This window comes from Cheilinus undulatus, linkage group 1 (assembly GCF_018320785.1).
Source record: "Cheilinus undulatus linkage group 1, ASM1832078v1, whole genome shotgun sequence".
Taxonomy (NCBI): Eukaryota; Metazoa; Chordata; class Actinopteri; order Labriformes; family Labridae; genus Cheilinus; species Cheilinus undulatus.
In genome coordinates this window covers 57,111,327-57,127,573 of record NC_054865.1, presented here as the reverse complement: position 1 = coordinate 57,127,573, position 16,247 = coordinate 57,111,327, and the positions used below count along the sequence as shown (strand labels likewise).

Genomic DNA, 16,247 nt, shown 5'->3' with positions numbered 1-16,247 from the left:
TCTTTTTCTACCCATCCTGGTGGCTGTTGGACTAAACCACAAATCTTTCATCATCTTGTGCAGACTAAAACTAACCACTGCATTTCAAAAACGCCACGGCATCAGGTTGACAAGATTCCTCTCTCTGTGCTGCTGCAACCTTCATGATCTGTCAACTAAAGAGTTCTTCTACCACGTGCAACATTTCATTTTTTTTCTTTTGTATTAAAACATTTTTAGTAGCTTGAAGGGCAGAGATGATCTGTGGACGATGGCCTTGCAAGGTAATCACTGTTAGATTAACTCAAAGAGGAAATGAGAAATAACAGAATTTGGAGGTAATGGACTCAAATTAAATGTTACAGATTAGGACGTCAGTATTTGGCAGACTTTCTGCCAGCATGTTTGTCAGTATTAATGCTTTAATGTGTTTGTCATTTCTGATAACTCTGTCCACAAATGTTTAAAATGATGCAAACTGACTGACTGAATGCTTGAGTGTAAGTACAGGAGGGTTAAACACTGAGTTACCTTTGACTTTTTGACTTATGGGATTACACCGTGATGGCGCACACATAGTCAAGGCTAAGATAAGCTTAGGACTTAAAGTATAAGAGGAAGGGGGCGTGGCCTCTAAAAGCGGCAACAAACAGAACATGATGTGTCGCAGAGAACAGAGCACGTGAAAGGTGCCCTTCCTGTCATTTATTTATTCATCTTTTTTTGTATTTTTGTTCTTAATGAGAAAAGCACTGAGTTTCTGTATGTAGTAACAGTGTGCATGTGCTGCATTCATGTGTCTCTGAGAGCAAGAGAGGAAGAGAAAGAGGATATAGATGGAGGGGGTGTCTCTCATACTCTCAGCAGGCACGACATTGCTCTGTGTTTTATTTCAAACTGTTTGATTTCTTTGCTATATGACAACCTTGCCTTGACGATGTCAACTGCAGAGTGCAGTCAATAGGATGACTAACATTTCTGGATCAAAGTTGCCAATGTAATATTGGCTTTATCATTTTTATAATAAATATAACACCAAACCCTCCTCCATATTAACCTCCTCTGGCGAGGACGGCTGGGCCTTCCTCACGAGGGATCACTTAGATTTTAAAACCCAGATTTGAACTGAAAGAAGCCTGTAATTACATGTAGCGCTAATTAGCTTTGCTCACGTCTGTTTTTGCTAGTGCGCACTAAATTCGAGAGGGACCTGGATGCATTGGAGGACCTCCACTTCACAACGGAAGTCGGACGAGTACCGCCATATCTCGTCTTCTAATAATGGAAGTCACTTGAACTGAACAGCTTCCTCGCTGTTTTCTTCATGCATCGCCGGCATGTTAATAGTGGCAGGTTCGTCACATAAGGAAATATAAGTAGACGAAAAATATGTGACTTTTCAGATTTAGTAACATTAATTTTACTAAATCAATTTATGATTGAAATTCAACTATCACTTTGCACAGACATAAAATGCGAAGGGAGATTGGCTAGCCGGACGCTGACGTCGCATTTTATGTCTGTTGCCAGAGGCAAGTCGGCTACGTCACTCAATACGGCAGACAAGAACTGTGCACGTATTTCGCAAAATAAAAGCGATATTTCTTAAATTTCGATTAAGTACAACTGCGCTTTGAATGCATTTCCACGGAAGGGAGTTTTGGGCAATAGGCCTTGCAATTCTCATAAAATCTCATCTCACGTGAATCCGTTGCAGGATAGCTTGATGCTCAAAACCTGTTGCGTGTTGGTACAGGTTTAGTTACATCTACGGCGATTGCCTTGATAATTTTGAACAAAAGAGGAAGGCAACGGATGATAGTTCAGAGGTAAAGTCCAGATGTATGACAAAAGCCATGTATAAGGGTATAAGTATGATGTTAAGAATAGTCTCGTCTCTTCTTCTGCCCACACGTGCCGCGCCATGTTGTCTCGGAGTGACTGGTCATGTGACACTGTACATCATGTCCCGTGACTTGTAAATGCAGAAGAAGTGTTTCCATTAAACTTTTGTGATATATTTCTATAGCGAAACGCCTGAAAAAACCTCATGAAAGCATAGAAACTTTATAGCAATATTTTAGGGTTTTTTCGAAATTCAAGTGTTTACATTACCAGTTTTTTATTGTACTATTTAGATTTTGCGCATTTCCAAGTGTAATGGAAACCAACCCGGTGTCAGTTACTAGAAGACGAGATATGGTGGCGATTTTCCGACTTCCGGTGTCTTTGGATGCATCCAGGTACTCTTGCTAAATTCTGCCTCCAGCACTCGCATTAATCTAAAACTGTAACAACAAGGTCATTGGATACTGTGTTTAAGTTTCACTCCAGCCCGGTTTGATCCTAGGCAAAGACGGGATTCTTTATTTCTCTTTTCACATAAGCGTCAGCTTATGTTTCTCACTTTTAAAGTGCCTCCTTGCACTTTGTGTATATACTCTCTTTAGATCAAACCTGTATAAATCTAATGTATAGCATATGACAGTGTATGTCATGTATCAGGATGGCTTTTGCAATGCTTACTATTTCTATTAAGATTTAAACTATATATATATCTAATGTAATAAAGTTAGAACAATGTTAAATTTCTTCTTGGGCCAATAGTTTCTATTGATTGTGATTGTAGGTTATTTATAACAAAAAAAAAGCATTCAGATTATCTTTTTTTAAAAGAAGCTCTCCTCCATAAGATTTAAAAAAAAATAAGCCCAAACATTTTCACTGAACAGTATGATTGATTTATTGCAGATTAAGGAAGGTTTAAAATAGTAGAGGCAGGACGCTGCAGTCCAACACGCCAGCTGTAATCAGCTGATAGCCTGCTGGTTGTTTCCAGTCACTCGCTAACCAGTCAGCTTATTCTCACACAAAGGCAGTCCTTTTAAATATGACTCCCTTAACACTGATTGCTGCTACACAAATGCTGATTACACTAAGCTCCTGCTGGCAAAGCTTTGCCTCCTTCTTTCCAGCCTGAGGCTGGCCACGTACGACACGATTTAAAGCCCCATTTTAGGACAGATTTGCCTCCCCTGAAGACTGTGGGGGTGTCACAAGGTCTTGTATGTGGCCAGCCTAACCCTCAGATTCCACATACTCTGCCGCACAGTTTAAAGCGCTGGAGCACATTGCTCCTTTTCTAGTCAGTCTTTCCACTGCACGTGCTCTGGTCTATCTCAGGCGCCTGAATTGACACTCCACTTCAGTGTGTCCGAGATACAAGCCGAGTCTATTTTCAGTGGAGCCCGTTGCCAAAATGCATCAATCCACAGGGAGTAGATTGACCTAAACAGGAGCAAGGACTCACAAAGCATCAGGTCAATTTCAAAATACACCTCAATGCACTGACTCCTGACTGTAAATCCCATTACTATATCAACAGTACGTCACAAGCTACAGGTCATCAGTCAGTCAGAGAGCTACAGAGGTAACACAACACCATTGATGAGTGTTAGAAAACCACACGAGTGACACCACACATCCTTTCTAGAAAACATAAACCTTTTAATTGCCTAATACTCACCTGTGTTACCAAAGCAATCAGAGAAATAATGTCAATGTGAACATCAAATCAGCCTCAGAAAGACAAAAGTACTTCACATATGGTCTTTACACACTGGGTCCGTTATTTTCTGATGTGTTTTTTTCTGATCCGAAATCCGAAAAAACATCACGCACTCGGTACTTGCACACTGGATCCGATGCGTTTTTATTGCCTTCACTGGGAAAATTCGGAGAATGTGGCAAATAGTTTCGTACTGCGAGCCTGCGTCTCTGTCACCCCTTTAAAACCCCGCTGGATCCAGCCTGACAGAGAGCTTCATTCAGCACCCATTCATGCGTAATAGCGCTGAGCGATGTTGGAAAAATAGAGAGAGCAACTTTATAATTCTGTCTCTGTTATGAGCTGTGAGTAGGTTACAAAGTTTGCCTTTATCTGTTATATTTCCATAGCTGATATCCACATAACACACAGGAAAACTATGGTGTTTGCAGTGAGAGTTCGGGAGTGGGAGATGGGGGAGTTGGGCGGGGGTGAGTGAGCGAGAGAGAATAAAGTAACGGGCGCTGATCTGAATCATGAATCACCTATCTATCTGTTATATTTCCATGGTTTATATCCACAGAATAAATGAGCAAACTTTGGTGTTTAAACTGAGCTTAGTGCGAGAGAGAAGAAGCGAGAGAGAGAGAGGGAGGAGGGGTGAGCAAGCAAGGAGGAGGCAGCGGGCACTGCTTTGAATCATCACTCACCCATTTAAATGACTGATGTGAAATTTAGCATTAAATCGAACCTGTTCCAAAAAAAAAAATATGACGGACGAAAATTTCGGCGTCAGTCCGCAAACATCATTAGAACAACATGAGCTTGATTTTATTTTTTTGGACGTGCGAAGAATTTGAAATAATCAAACCCAGTGTGAAAAGGCCTATACTCTCACATCAGACTGTGTGAACCCATTGTCCTCCTGCAATCTTGCTAACTCCCACATCTCCAGTGGGCACAGATCTGGCCCGCTGCTGTGTGTAGGAATGCTGCAGACATGGAGTATGTGGAATTTGCTGGTAAAGCTTTTGCTTAAACATTGCACTCCTGGCAAGGCTGCAGCATGCAGGTCGGCTAACCCAGGCAGCATCTTTAGCAGAGCCATTATTGCATGCTTAACTGCATTTCCTTTTTGCGAGTCAAATCTATGACGAGTGTTCTTGACTGATGAAGGGTTATGAGCAGTGTTCAGCTGAAGCACCGCTCCTCCAAAGTAGAAGTCTGCCTCACAAATGTTTCTTCCTAAATTAATGTTAAAAGCCCATTATCTGTTAGTTCATGAGTTCTTTCCCATCCATTATGTTTATGGGCCTTGATCAAAACAAGGAAATGTTTTTAGTCAGCTGGCCGAGACTAGTGAGTGTTTTCTATGAATCTGTGAAATTGAATCTTTAGACTTTAAATTTAATATTTTGTATTTTTTTTTTTTTGTTTCTATGCACATATTGTTCCAAAAATGTCTTCAACATTTTCCTTTTATTGTTATTCAAATGTCTTTTGGCGATTTTCAAGCAGAATTGAATGCACTCCTACAAAACAAACCACTACAGTGCAAAAACACATTTGTCAGGCAAATGGACTGAAGGTGTGTAAATGTTTTAATACTTGTGTGTAAATATGAATGGAAACTACAAATAAAAGTTTATTGATGAGCTGGCGTTGTGTTTATTTCTCAGACGAGGGTGAAGGTTGGATGTCAAGAGAAGCTAATGAGCTTCTCCAATGAATGCTGGGAAAACAGCAGCTTGATATAACTTACTCTCCATAACACAGACTTTAATAATATAATTACAGCATGATTCAACATAATTACAAAGACCATTGAAAATATACATATTTTTGCAAAAAGAGCAACAGAAGAAAGAAAATATCCTTTATTGATCCCTCAAAGGGAAATTCAACCCCAGCACTCTGAGCAAACAGGATCCATGCACTAATGAAGATATCAGAGTGATGGCTGCTGCCTGAGGGTTTGTTTCCTTACTCAGCGGCACATCAGCAGCCTTCAGGAAGCAATAAGGCACATCAGACTTAGCCACTGCCTCCCCCTCATACAAAGAACATGGGAAAATTATTTCTATACATACAAAATAAAACAAGACTTGAAATAAACGGCATCTGAAAGTTACCCGACCGGCTTTGTGTGTCGCAGTTCAAAAAAGAGCTGACATGGCAATAAATAAAATCATCAAATATTGCTTTAGTCTCACAGCAAAGATGTGAAAAGAGCATTTGAAAGCCAGCTGGAAAGCAGCAGACTGGTTTCCTTGGTTCAGACTGGGCTTAAAGCCTTGACTGCTTTGTTCCTCTGACCAAACTCCTCTGCTTCAAAGTCTCTTGAGGTTCTACAGTGAGAGCCTTAGAAACCACAAGGGTCTATTCCTGAGCCTCAGTCTGTCGAGTACTTCTCTGGAAGCTCATCCAGGGGGATGACCGTGTATTCTGCCGCCTTCCCATTCTCTTTGGGCAGGAACGTCTCACTCTCCTGCTCCCTCTGCTGGTTTGCAGAGTTGACTTGGTTCTCAACTTGGGAAGCCTTCCTCGGTCCATTCCACCTGAGAAGAAACACACAATAAGAATCTAAATGCATGCTCACAGCAGCCATCGCTGAAAATTTTCATTCAGATTGTTTAAAGTCTTACTTGTCTCTTGTAGCAATGGCAATACAGAGCACAACCAGCGCTGCAACACCAACGATGAAGCCGACGATGATCATCCAACCTGGAAAGACATGAGAGAGAAAGGGTTAATTAGGTTGATCACGCAAAGCTCCTTATTTTATGCGGGATTCTTTTGTATGAGATATGTACTGGTTTCCTTTGTTGTTCCTTCTGGGGTCAAACATTTTGCACCAATTTTGCTGCAGACAAAAACTATCAAAGTGAAGGTAAAATATTGCAGATAAAATATCAAAGTGTAGAAAAACATCATTCTGTCTCTATTTATATATATATATATATATATATCTATACAGCTCTGGAAAAAATTTAAGACCACTGCAAAATTAGCAGGTTTTCTGATCATACTATTCATGGGTACGTGTTTGAGTAAAATGAACAATTTTGTTTAATTCTATCAACAACTGACAATATTTCTCCCAAATTCAACATAAAAATATTCTCATTTAGGGTATTTATTTGCAGAAATATAAAAATGATCCAAATTGCAAAAATGAGGCAGACCTCAAATCATGAAAAGAAAACAAGTACATATTCATTTACAAACAACACAATACTAACGTATTCATTTAAGAAGAGTTCAGAAATCAATATTTGGTGGAATAACTGATTTTTAATCTCAGCTGTCAACCTTGTGGCGTGCTCTCCACCAGTCTTTCACATTGCTGTAGGGTGACTTTATGCCACTCTCGGTGCTAAACTTCAAGCAGCCCGGCTTTGTTTGATGGCTTGTGACCATCCATCTTCCTCTTCATCTCATTCCAGAGGTTCTCAGTGGGGTTCAGATCTTGAGATTGGGCTGGTCATGACAGGGTCTTGATTTGGTGGTCCTTCATCTACACCTTGATTGACTTAGCAATGTGGCCGGCTAGAACGACCAATCCTCAGAGTTTGGGAACATTTGAATTTGGATTTGGATGGGGAAAAAAATCGTTTAAAAATATTCTTCAATTTTTGAAGGCACCTGGTGACCCAATCTAAGAGTCTCGCGACCCCAAATGGGGTCCTGACCCCAAGGTTGAGAACCAGTGCCATAAAGGACTGGACTAAATTCATCATCTCTGATGACTCCAGTTTTCAGCTTTGTCTAACACCTGGTCATCTAAAGGTTAGGCGGAGACCTGGAGAGGCCTACAAGCCACAGTGTCTCATACCCACTGTGAAATTTGGTGGAGGGTTGGTGATGATCTGGGGGTGCTGGAGCAAGTCTGGAACCGGGCAGATTTGTCTTTGCGAAGGATGCATGAATCAAGCCATGTACAAGATTATCCTGGAAGAAATCTTGCTTCCCTCTGCTCTGACAATGTTCCCCAACTTGGATTGGTTGTTCTAGCCAGCCACATCGCTAAGTCAATCAAGGTGTAGATGAAGGACCACCAGATCAAGACCCTGTCATGGCCAGCCTTATCTCAAGATCTGAACCCCATTGAGAACCTCTGGAATGAGATGAAGAGGAAGATGCATGGTCACAAGCCATCAAACAAAGCCGAGCTGCTCGGCTTTGTTTGATGGCTTGTTAAATACATTTTATTAACATTTGTTTCATAGATTTCAGCCATAAAATCCAGCTATCCAATATGAATTTCCCACAGTGAAAATATTTTTAATCATGCCAATAATCTGTTCATTTACCCTGACAGTCCCACCACCTGACATTCAAAGGGGTTTAGATGCCAAAATATTTTAAGAAGTGTATAATTCCAATTTAGTGAAAATGTATTCAAACTTGTTCTATGAAACAAAGGTTTCATAGAACAAATGATAAATGGCATGAACTAAATTCAGACAAAAATATGCACGTCATGTTATTGACCCATTTATGTTAGGGATGCATAGATACTTTTACAAGTACTGACACCGATACCAAGCCTAAGCACTCATAAACATCGCAAGTACTCTACTCGGTATAGCATGATGTTATCCTCTCGTTTTGAGAGCAGCAGTCAAAACTATAGCCATGTCTGCAGTTTGACAAAAGTTGAGGAAAATGACTTTATGGTCAAACACAAGCAACTATGAGTGCAAGAAAAAGGAAGTCTGGACCGTTATCTCTACACCATTTTCACCATTCATTTGTGACTACACCCAAATTTTGATAAATTGGCTGCCAGTCCATGACCTGTAGGTTTTCCAAGACTGACCCTGCAGACCTCTAATGCTTCGAATGAATATTTCTGGACTCACCTGGTGTATTATGTCCTTTGCTGGGTTCTGGTTTTGGTATCAGTGGACCTAGAAAAAAAACCAGACTTTCTTATACACTGAGCAAAAACCATCAAAGTTAAAGTATATTGATTGGGAGAGGTATTGGACATTTACCAGTCATGCCAGACTTATTCTTATTGTCGGTGATTGATGTTGGAAGCTGTGGCTCCGAAGTGACACGGATGACTCCTGGTTTCTCCTCTAAATCCTTTATTGATGGTAACTCGTTACTTTTTGGAAACATTCTTGGAGCTATGGGTTTGATAGGAACAGCAATGGTGGATGATGCAGTGGTGGTCACAGCGTTTGTGGTGGTGGTAATACTGGGTGTTGTGTACTGGTCAGGCATCTCTCCTTCTCCAGATCCTGAACCTGAACCGGAAGAATCAAAGCTTGGGACAAAGTGGTGAGTCTTTAGAGTGGTAGATGTGTAGTCCAGGCTTGGCTGGGCTTCATCTGGCACTGTCGAAGAGGTAAGGCTTGACTGAGTGCTTTGAGTGATGGATGAATCTGAAATCGAGTGGTCAACAGCTCTTAGGAACACGGTCGAGGTCGAGCTTGGGGCATGTGAAACACTCTGGGTTGTTGTTGTGATGTTATCCCGATGTTTGATGGATGAATCTGAAATCGAGTGGTCAACAGCTCTTAGGAACACGGTTGAGGTCGAGCTTGGGGCATGTGAAACACTTTGGGTTGTTGCTGGGATGTTTTCACTGTCATGACTGGGGGTCAGATTGCTGGACTCTCCTGGGGCTTGAGTTGTAGAGGAATCAGAACCAGCGTCATTAGCACCTCTTGGAGGCACCGTTGTGGTCGAGCTCTGGCCATGTGAAACACTCTGGGTCGTTGTCACCATGTTTTCACCTTCATGCTGGGGGATCACATCGATGGACTCTCCTGGGCTTTCAGTGGTGGAAGAGTTTGAGCTAGGGTTGCCTGTATCTCTTGTAAACACTGTTGAGCTTGAGCTTGGGGCATGTGAAACACTCTGGGTTGTGGTTGCATAGTGTTCACCTTCAGGCTGGTTGAACCCCCCCATACCACTTCCCTCAAAGTCTCCCGAGGGAGCCTTTGACGGCTGCGGGGAAGCTGGAAGCGTTGAATTTCTCTTGGGTGATTCAGTCGTAAGTGAAGTCAATTTGACCAGGAAACCATCCGTCAACGCCTCGCGGAGGACTTCATCCTCAGACTTGGCCGAGGTCCGGGTCACAGCTATGGACAAAGAGACGGAAAAATTCACAGGTCACTTTAAGTGTTTACCTACTAGTCTTGACATGAGCGGTAAGGAAAGTTACCAAGCTTTATTTGAAGTGTTTCAAAGTTGCCACACAAGGATTACTTACCCCAAATTCGTGTATGAACTTGTGATCTTTTTTGATCAGGTGTAGGGTGGGACGGTAATGATTAACCTCGGTGACTAATGGTGTAAGAGTGGGTTAACAAAAGAAAGGCAGCTCTACCAGGGCATTAAAGTTTACACGAGCATACCGCAAACTCTGACACACCCAGTGGAACAAGGTAACCCGGACAGCGTTCTCTCTTTTCTTTAAGAGGAAGTTATTGTAAGGGTTTCGTGACATTCTTAATATCCCATTAGTCATCCAATGACCCAACGGATTTTATTTGTAACTCATTGGAAGGCCACGAGTCACTATTCAGAACTAAAAACCTAATCTGTTATCTAAACAGTGTTTTCTTGAACAGGCTCCATCAGACAAAGCCTTTATGAATGTACTAGTTAAACTGTGTTATCAGTCACAGATCCCAAGTTGTCTCCAGAATTGGTCGCCTACATTAACTTTAAGATTCTCAGTTATCTTAATATCTGTAGTCATTTTTCTATACTGTTAAGTTTGCCATCAAGCTTAAAACCATGGCTTAGCACCTATAGCAGGGGTCATCAAGTACATCTGCACAAGGGCCAACTCAACAGAAACGCTGGGGGCCAGACTTTCAAATACACAAAAACTAATTTAACATTTTGGTCTGATTGAAATATTATTGCAGTTGTATTTGTATTTTCCTTTAAACTACAGGACATTTTTAGTCATTACCAGTGAGATCTATCTCTATTATCTAGAATGCAGCAGGCCACAAAGAGACAGAACTGACAACAGGATTGGCCGGACCCCTGAAAATTCAAGAATGGACCCTCCATAATTGTCATTTAGCACCAACCCATTTTGACACTTTTGACCCCTTTTTGGTACTTTTTGCCTCTTTAACCCCATTTTTGCATGATTTTGACGCCCTTTAAACCACTTTTTCTGCATGTTTGATCCCCTTTGTGCCACTCTTTTATCAACTTATGCCACTTTTCAACAATCTTTGCAATTTAAAAACCATTTTTCCCACTTTTAACCCATTGTTGATACTTTTTGCCCCTTTTTGCCTCTTTAACCCAATTTTTGACATATTTTTGCCACTATGAAACCATTTTTTCCACTTTTAACCTATTGTTGATACTTTTTGCCTCATTAACCCAATTTTTGAAAGATTTTAACCCCCTTAAACCACTTTTTTTGCATGTTTTATCCCCTTTATGCCACTCTATTATCAATTTTTTTTGCCACTTTTCAACAATTTTTGCAATTTAAAAACCATTTTTTCCCACTTTCAACCCATTGTTGATACTTTTTGCCCCTTTTTGCATCTTTAACCCAATTTTTGACATATTTTAACCCCCTTTAAACCACTTTTCCTGCATGTTTTGTCCCCCTATGCAACGCTATTATCAATTTTTGTCACTTTTTAACCCCTTTTCTTTACTTTCTTGCACTGTTTTTTGTCATTTGTAACCAATTTTTGATACCTTTTGCCCCTTTTCCCTCCTTTACCTTTTTTGACACATTTTAACCTCTTTTCACAACTTTTTTTCTGCCAGTTTTTGCAACACTTCTGCCAACCTTAACCATGTTTTAAATATCAACTAATTTTGACAGTAAATTTCTGTAAAAACGGATTAAATGGTCAGTCATTCTAAAACTATTTCAGTGTTCATTGTTTGTGGGATAGATTTAACAGCTGCAGACATTTAAAAAAGAGGATACTCTTAAAATCTTCTTTTCTGAATTTAATGATCTTTCAGGGGCCAGACAGGAAGCTTTGAGAGGCCTGATGTGGCCCCCGGGCCACCAGTTGATGATCAGTGACCTATGGCATTACAGATTTATCTAATATAAATTACTGGATGTTAGCTAGCCCTTTGGGTGGCTTTATATCAGTGATAATGCCAGTTCCCTCTCAGCTAGGTCAGGAGTTCAATCCCCTACAATCACATGTTAAAGTGTCCTAGGGCAACAAACGCAAATTCTTCCCACTGCTATATCAGTGATATATGAATGTGCCTGGATGGGCTTATACTGATGCATGCTTTACATAACAGCCTTTGTCATCAAATTTATCATTTACATCCATTTAGCTCAAAGTTTCACCTAGCAGACCACACTGCACCCCAATAGAGAAGGCAGAAAGTTATTTTATGTTCTTCCCTGTATGCAAGCAGGTAAACCAAATAAATCTGAAATAAATAAAAATAAAAGACACAAAAGAGGCAATAAAATCTGGAAAAAGTGCAAATTCAGAGAAAATGAAATTCAAAGTGAAGTCAAAGCCATCTGTGAGCTCACAAACACACCTGCAGTTACAGCTTTTAACCAGAGGTGAAATTAAAATTTGTAAAGAATTTTACATGTTCACATTATGCCAGTAACGCTTTTATAATTTAACTTTTGTAAAGTCATGTTTTGTTGTTTCTTATGAAACAGTATTTCTTTAAGTGTAAGTTTGTGGGACAATGCATTAAAAAAGTCATACCCAGTTATGTTAACGGGGATCACTTTTGGTGGAAGTGAATACTTTTGGATTGATGCAGCATCAGCTGTGCTGCAAGAAGCTTAAAGGTGTCTGTTGACTTGATTTTGGAAACTGATCAGGATGCCTGCAGAGGTCTTCCAGGCATGTTCAACCAGGAGGAAACCCCAGGACTGACCCAGTTCTTGCTGAGGGAATCGTATATAAAGAATGGATTGATGATTATGGATATTCTGTTTTTATTGTAAATAGCTATTTGACTTATGTGGATGTAACATAAGTTAGTTTAAAGGCAATATTGCAGATGGTGTGATATATGCAAATTTGCTGGCAATATTGCCAGTGTTGGTAATATTGTCTGCACATTTGCATATAAAATCCAAATGATCTATTCTTAATTAAAACATAAATTCCACAATCATGCCTCTATTCTGGGATGGAGCTGCAACAGGCAAGTCAACCCAGACCTCCCTCTCCCCAGAGACATTTTCCAGCCCCTCCTGGGGGGTTTCATGTCAATATGATCCCTCAACCAAGACCTGGGCGTGCCCTGGGGTCAGAGCCCTGCACGGGTCGCAGCTGTCTGTACCCTAGATCCCAGAACTAAAACCCAACCCATTACCGGTAATTATCCCCGTTTAATACCAGGATCCGCCCTAACCCATGAATAATAGAGTGCTGCCCTGCCTGTGATTAAATACAGTGCATCAATACAGTAGCTCACTTTCAGTTAAATGCTTTTATTTAGCTGCTACCCAATCAAAGTCCAAAAAACATGGGTGGTGCTGCATATTACCTAATATTCACATGCTTGTGCACACAGATAAACAGTACTAAAAAAAACCTAAAAAAGTGGTAAATGAAGCTAATAAACAGTGGTAAATAAGCCTAATAAATAATGGTAAATAAACCTAATAAAAATTGTGGTAAATAAACCTAAAAAAGTGGTAAATGAAGCTAATAAACAGTGGTAAATAAGCCTAATAAATAATGGTAAATAAGCCTAATAAACAGTGGTAAATAAGCCTAATAAATAATGGTGAATAAACCTAATAAAAATGGCGGTAAATAAACCTAAAAAATGGTTGTAAATAAACCCAAAGAAAAGTGGTAAATAAATCCAATAAAAAGTGGTAAATAAACCTAATAAAAAGTGGTAAATAAATCTGATAAAAATCAGTAAATAAGCCTAATAAATACTGGTTAAAAAAAAAAAACTAATAAAAAGTGGTAAATAAATCTAATAAAAAGTGGTAAATAAACCTAATAAAAAGTGGTAAATAAGCCTAATAAAAATGGTGGTTAATAAGCCTTATAAATAGTGGTAAATAAACCTAATAAATAATGGTAAATACACCTGAAAAAAATCTGTAAATACACCTGATAAAAATCAGTAAATAAGCCTAATAAATACTGGTTAAAAAAAACTATTAAATAGTGGTAAATAAGCCTAATAAATACTGGTTAAAAAAACTATTAAATAGTGGTAAATAAACCTAATAAATAGTGGTTAGTAAGCCTAATAAACAGTGGTAAATAAACCTAATAAACAGTGGTAAATAAACCTAATAAACAGTGGTAAATAAACCTAATAAACAGTGGTAAATAAACCTAATAAATAGTGGGTTAGTAAGCCTAATAAACAGTGGTAAATAAACCTAATAAACAGGGGTAAATAAACCTAATAAACAGTGGTAAATAAACCTAATAAACAGTGGTAAATAAACCTAATAAACAGGGGTAAATAAACCTAATAAACAGTGGTAAATACACCTAATCAACAGCGGTAAATAAACTACACATTTATGTTATAACCCAAGTCTAGTCAAAACTTCAAGCAGTGCTCAACTCCTCTGACTCCTACAATGCATTTGCCACAGAAATAGTCCACATTTGAGCTGATACAGAAGTTATACAGAGGAGAAATGCCCTTTAAATTACCTCAAAGATTCAAGGAACTGATTATGATTACACTTGAATATATCTGCTTGATTTTTTTCCTGCATTTAGCCACAAATAAAATTTTGAGAAAAACCTCATTATAAATGTTTGTAAAGAATCTAAAGTTAACTGAGCATATGTCAGATTGTTCCAGTTAAAACTATCAGGTACTTTTAATGAAGACAATGATTCATATTTATCTTTTAAAATTGATCCATCCCAGCTTTAATTTGTTGCTCTGAATAGAAATTAATTTAAAAAACCTGGGAATCAAATGACAGGTATCAGCTCTCTGTTGCTGCCCAGTCACGTTAGGCTCCGGTACTCCCTATGAGGTTTCCCAAACTTATGTCCCGGCTCCTCGCCTCTCTTTGGTTTCACATTACTGAAGACATACGCTTTAATGCACCTCCTGGAACAGCTCTGCAGATTTTACAATGATCTCTGTGTGTAATCTGGAGGTGTGAGTGAAACCTGCGCCGCTACAATGAAACACGACTCCGGCATTCCTACGGAGAGAGTTAGACCTGATACATAAAGTGCATCTGAGGTGGCGAAGGAGGGAAGTGCTGACTCATGGGTTGAGAGGAAGGACACCATGGGAATAATTGAAATTTCAGAGGTCTGTATTGAAGAATTAATGTATTTTTCAGACTTCAAAGCCTGAGTACATGGCCTCCTGAGTGCTGCAGTGGGAGAATGTCATTTTGCCTAAGAATGTCATGACCACCAGAGACCGTCGTATGGAAAATTAGCAGGGAAAAAATCAGAAACTAGCTGTAGTCTAATCTGTATTTTACAAAAGAGAAGTAGTTACATGTCTGATAAAACCACACAATCACTCATCAGAGAAAGAAAGTGTTCAATTAGTCTTCAGAGACATCCTGTGAAAAAGTAGAAGGATATGAAAAAGCACTTTTACTTACTAGGTGCAGGTGTTGAATGGACAAAAACAAGAAGTCCTAGAATAACCCCAAAAAGAAGGATCTTCATCTTCCAACCAGGAACTTGTGATGTCTTGTGACAAGGACTGAAGGTACCTGTTAGCAGCCGGAACAATCTTGGCACAATGAGCTGATAATTTGAAGTGGATGAATCATGCCTCTGTCTTTTATACACACATGAGGCACGTAGGTGTAACATCAGTGAGACAATGTCTGTCGTACGCACACAGGAGGGCTGGCACACCTGTGGACACACCTTCCTCATCCCACTTTCTCACGCTTTGTCTCCGTCCTCTCCAGACACAGGGGAACAACAAATCCAGCTAAGGGGGCCTGGGTTTGTTGTCAGACAGTGATTCTTCATGGACCGGGACAATGACACAGTTGCGAAATACAGCTGATTGACCTAATTTCTGCCGTCTGTCTTATTTGAGTCACAATAAAATGTCAACAAACACTGATGAGGCCAAATCTGATGTCTTACAGGATTCACAGCAAAACTCAGACACTGAAATAGAAAGACTTCTGTCCTGGTTAACAAATACTGCTACAAAAATATGCTAAAATAAAGGTAAAAAATAATTTACTTAGAGCTTACTCAACCCCCCTACTTTCTGGGGGTAGTACAACAAAATAAAACCTTTTTCTTAATGTTTAAAAATAAGAAGAAAACATGAATCTACATGATTTAAAGGTACAGGCACCCCTTAATAATAAAGTAAAATGCAACTGCTGTTTTAGGATATATAATGGAGTCATAGGAGCCAAAATACTGAGGGGGCTGGCTGCAGAACGTACATTTCTGATGGCCACTATTAAAGATTGTTCATCTGAGACAAGCACACTGAGTTTACGCCTGTATGAAATGTGCTATACAAATAAAGTTGAATTGAATTGAATTGAATTGAGATGCTGTCTATTTAAGAACGGAAGTGCTGTGATTTGCTGGTACATGTATTTCCAGTTTTGGATTTTAAAAAACAGAAAAAAATCAACTTCATTCATAAACAAAGCCTGGCAGTTACGACTGAACAACTTTTCATATTAAAACAGATGAAGCTTAAGCTTACCAATGCTGTTAATTTAGAGCAGCTGTGGCATAAACCTTACTTTATATTTACTTATTTATATTTACTT

At 39.4% G+C, this 16,247-nt stretch overlaps 1 protein-coding gene across 1 annotated transcript; it reads right to left on the bottom strand.

Moving 5' to 3' along the window:
* Positions 1 to 5,290: 5,290 nt before the first annotated feature.
* On the bottom strand, positions 5,291 to 15,225 carry cd44a (CD44 molecule (Indian blood group) a). Its single transcript, XM_041791778.1, has 5 exons — positions 15,093 to 15,225; positions 8,527 to 9,624; positions 8,392 to 8,439; positions 6,172 to 6,250; positions 5,291 to 6,084 (listed from the first exon to the last, which is right to left on the bottom strand). Exons 1-5 carry the CDS (start codon positions 15,157 to 15,159, stop codon positions 5,919 to 5,921), a joined length of 1,458 nt encoding a protein of 485 aa, XP_041647712.1. The 5' UTR covers positions 15,160 to 15,225; the 3' UTR covers positions 5,291 to 5,918.
* Positions 15,226 to 16,247: the final 1,022 nt, after the last annotated feature.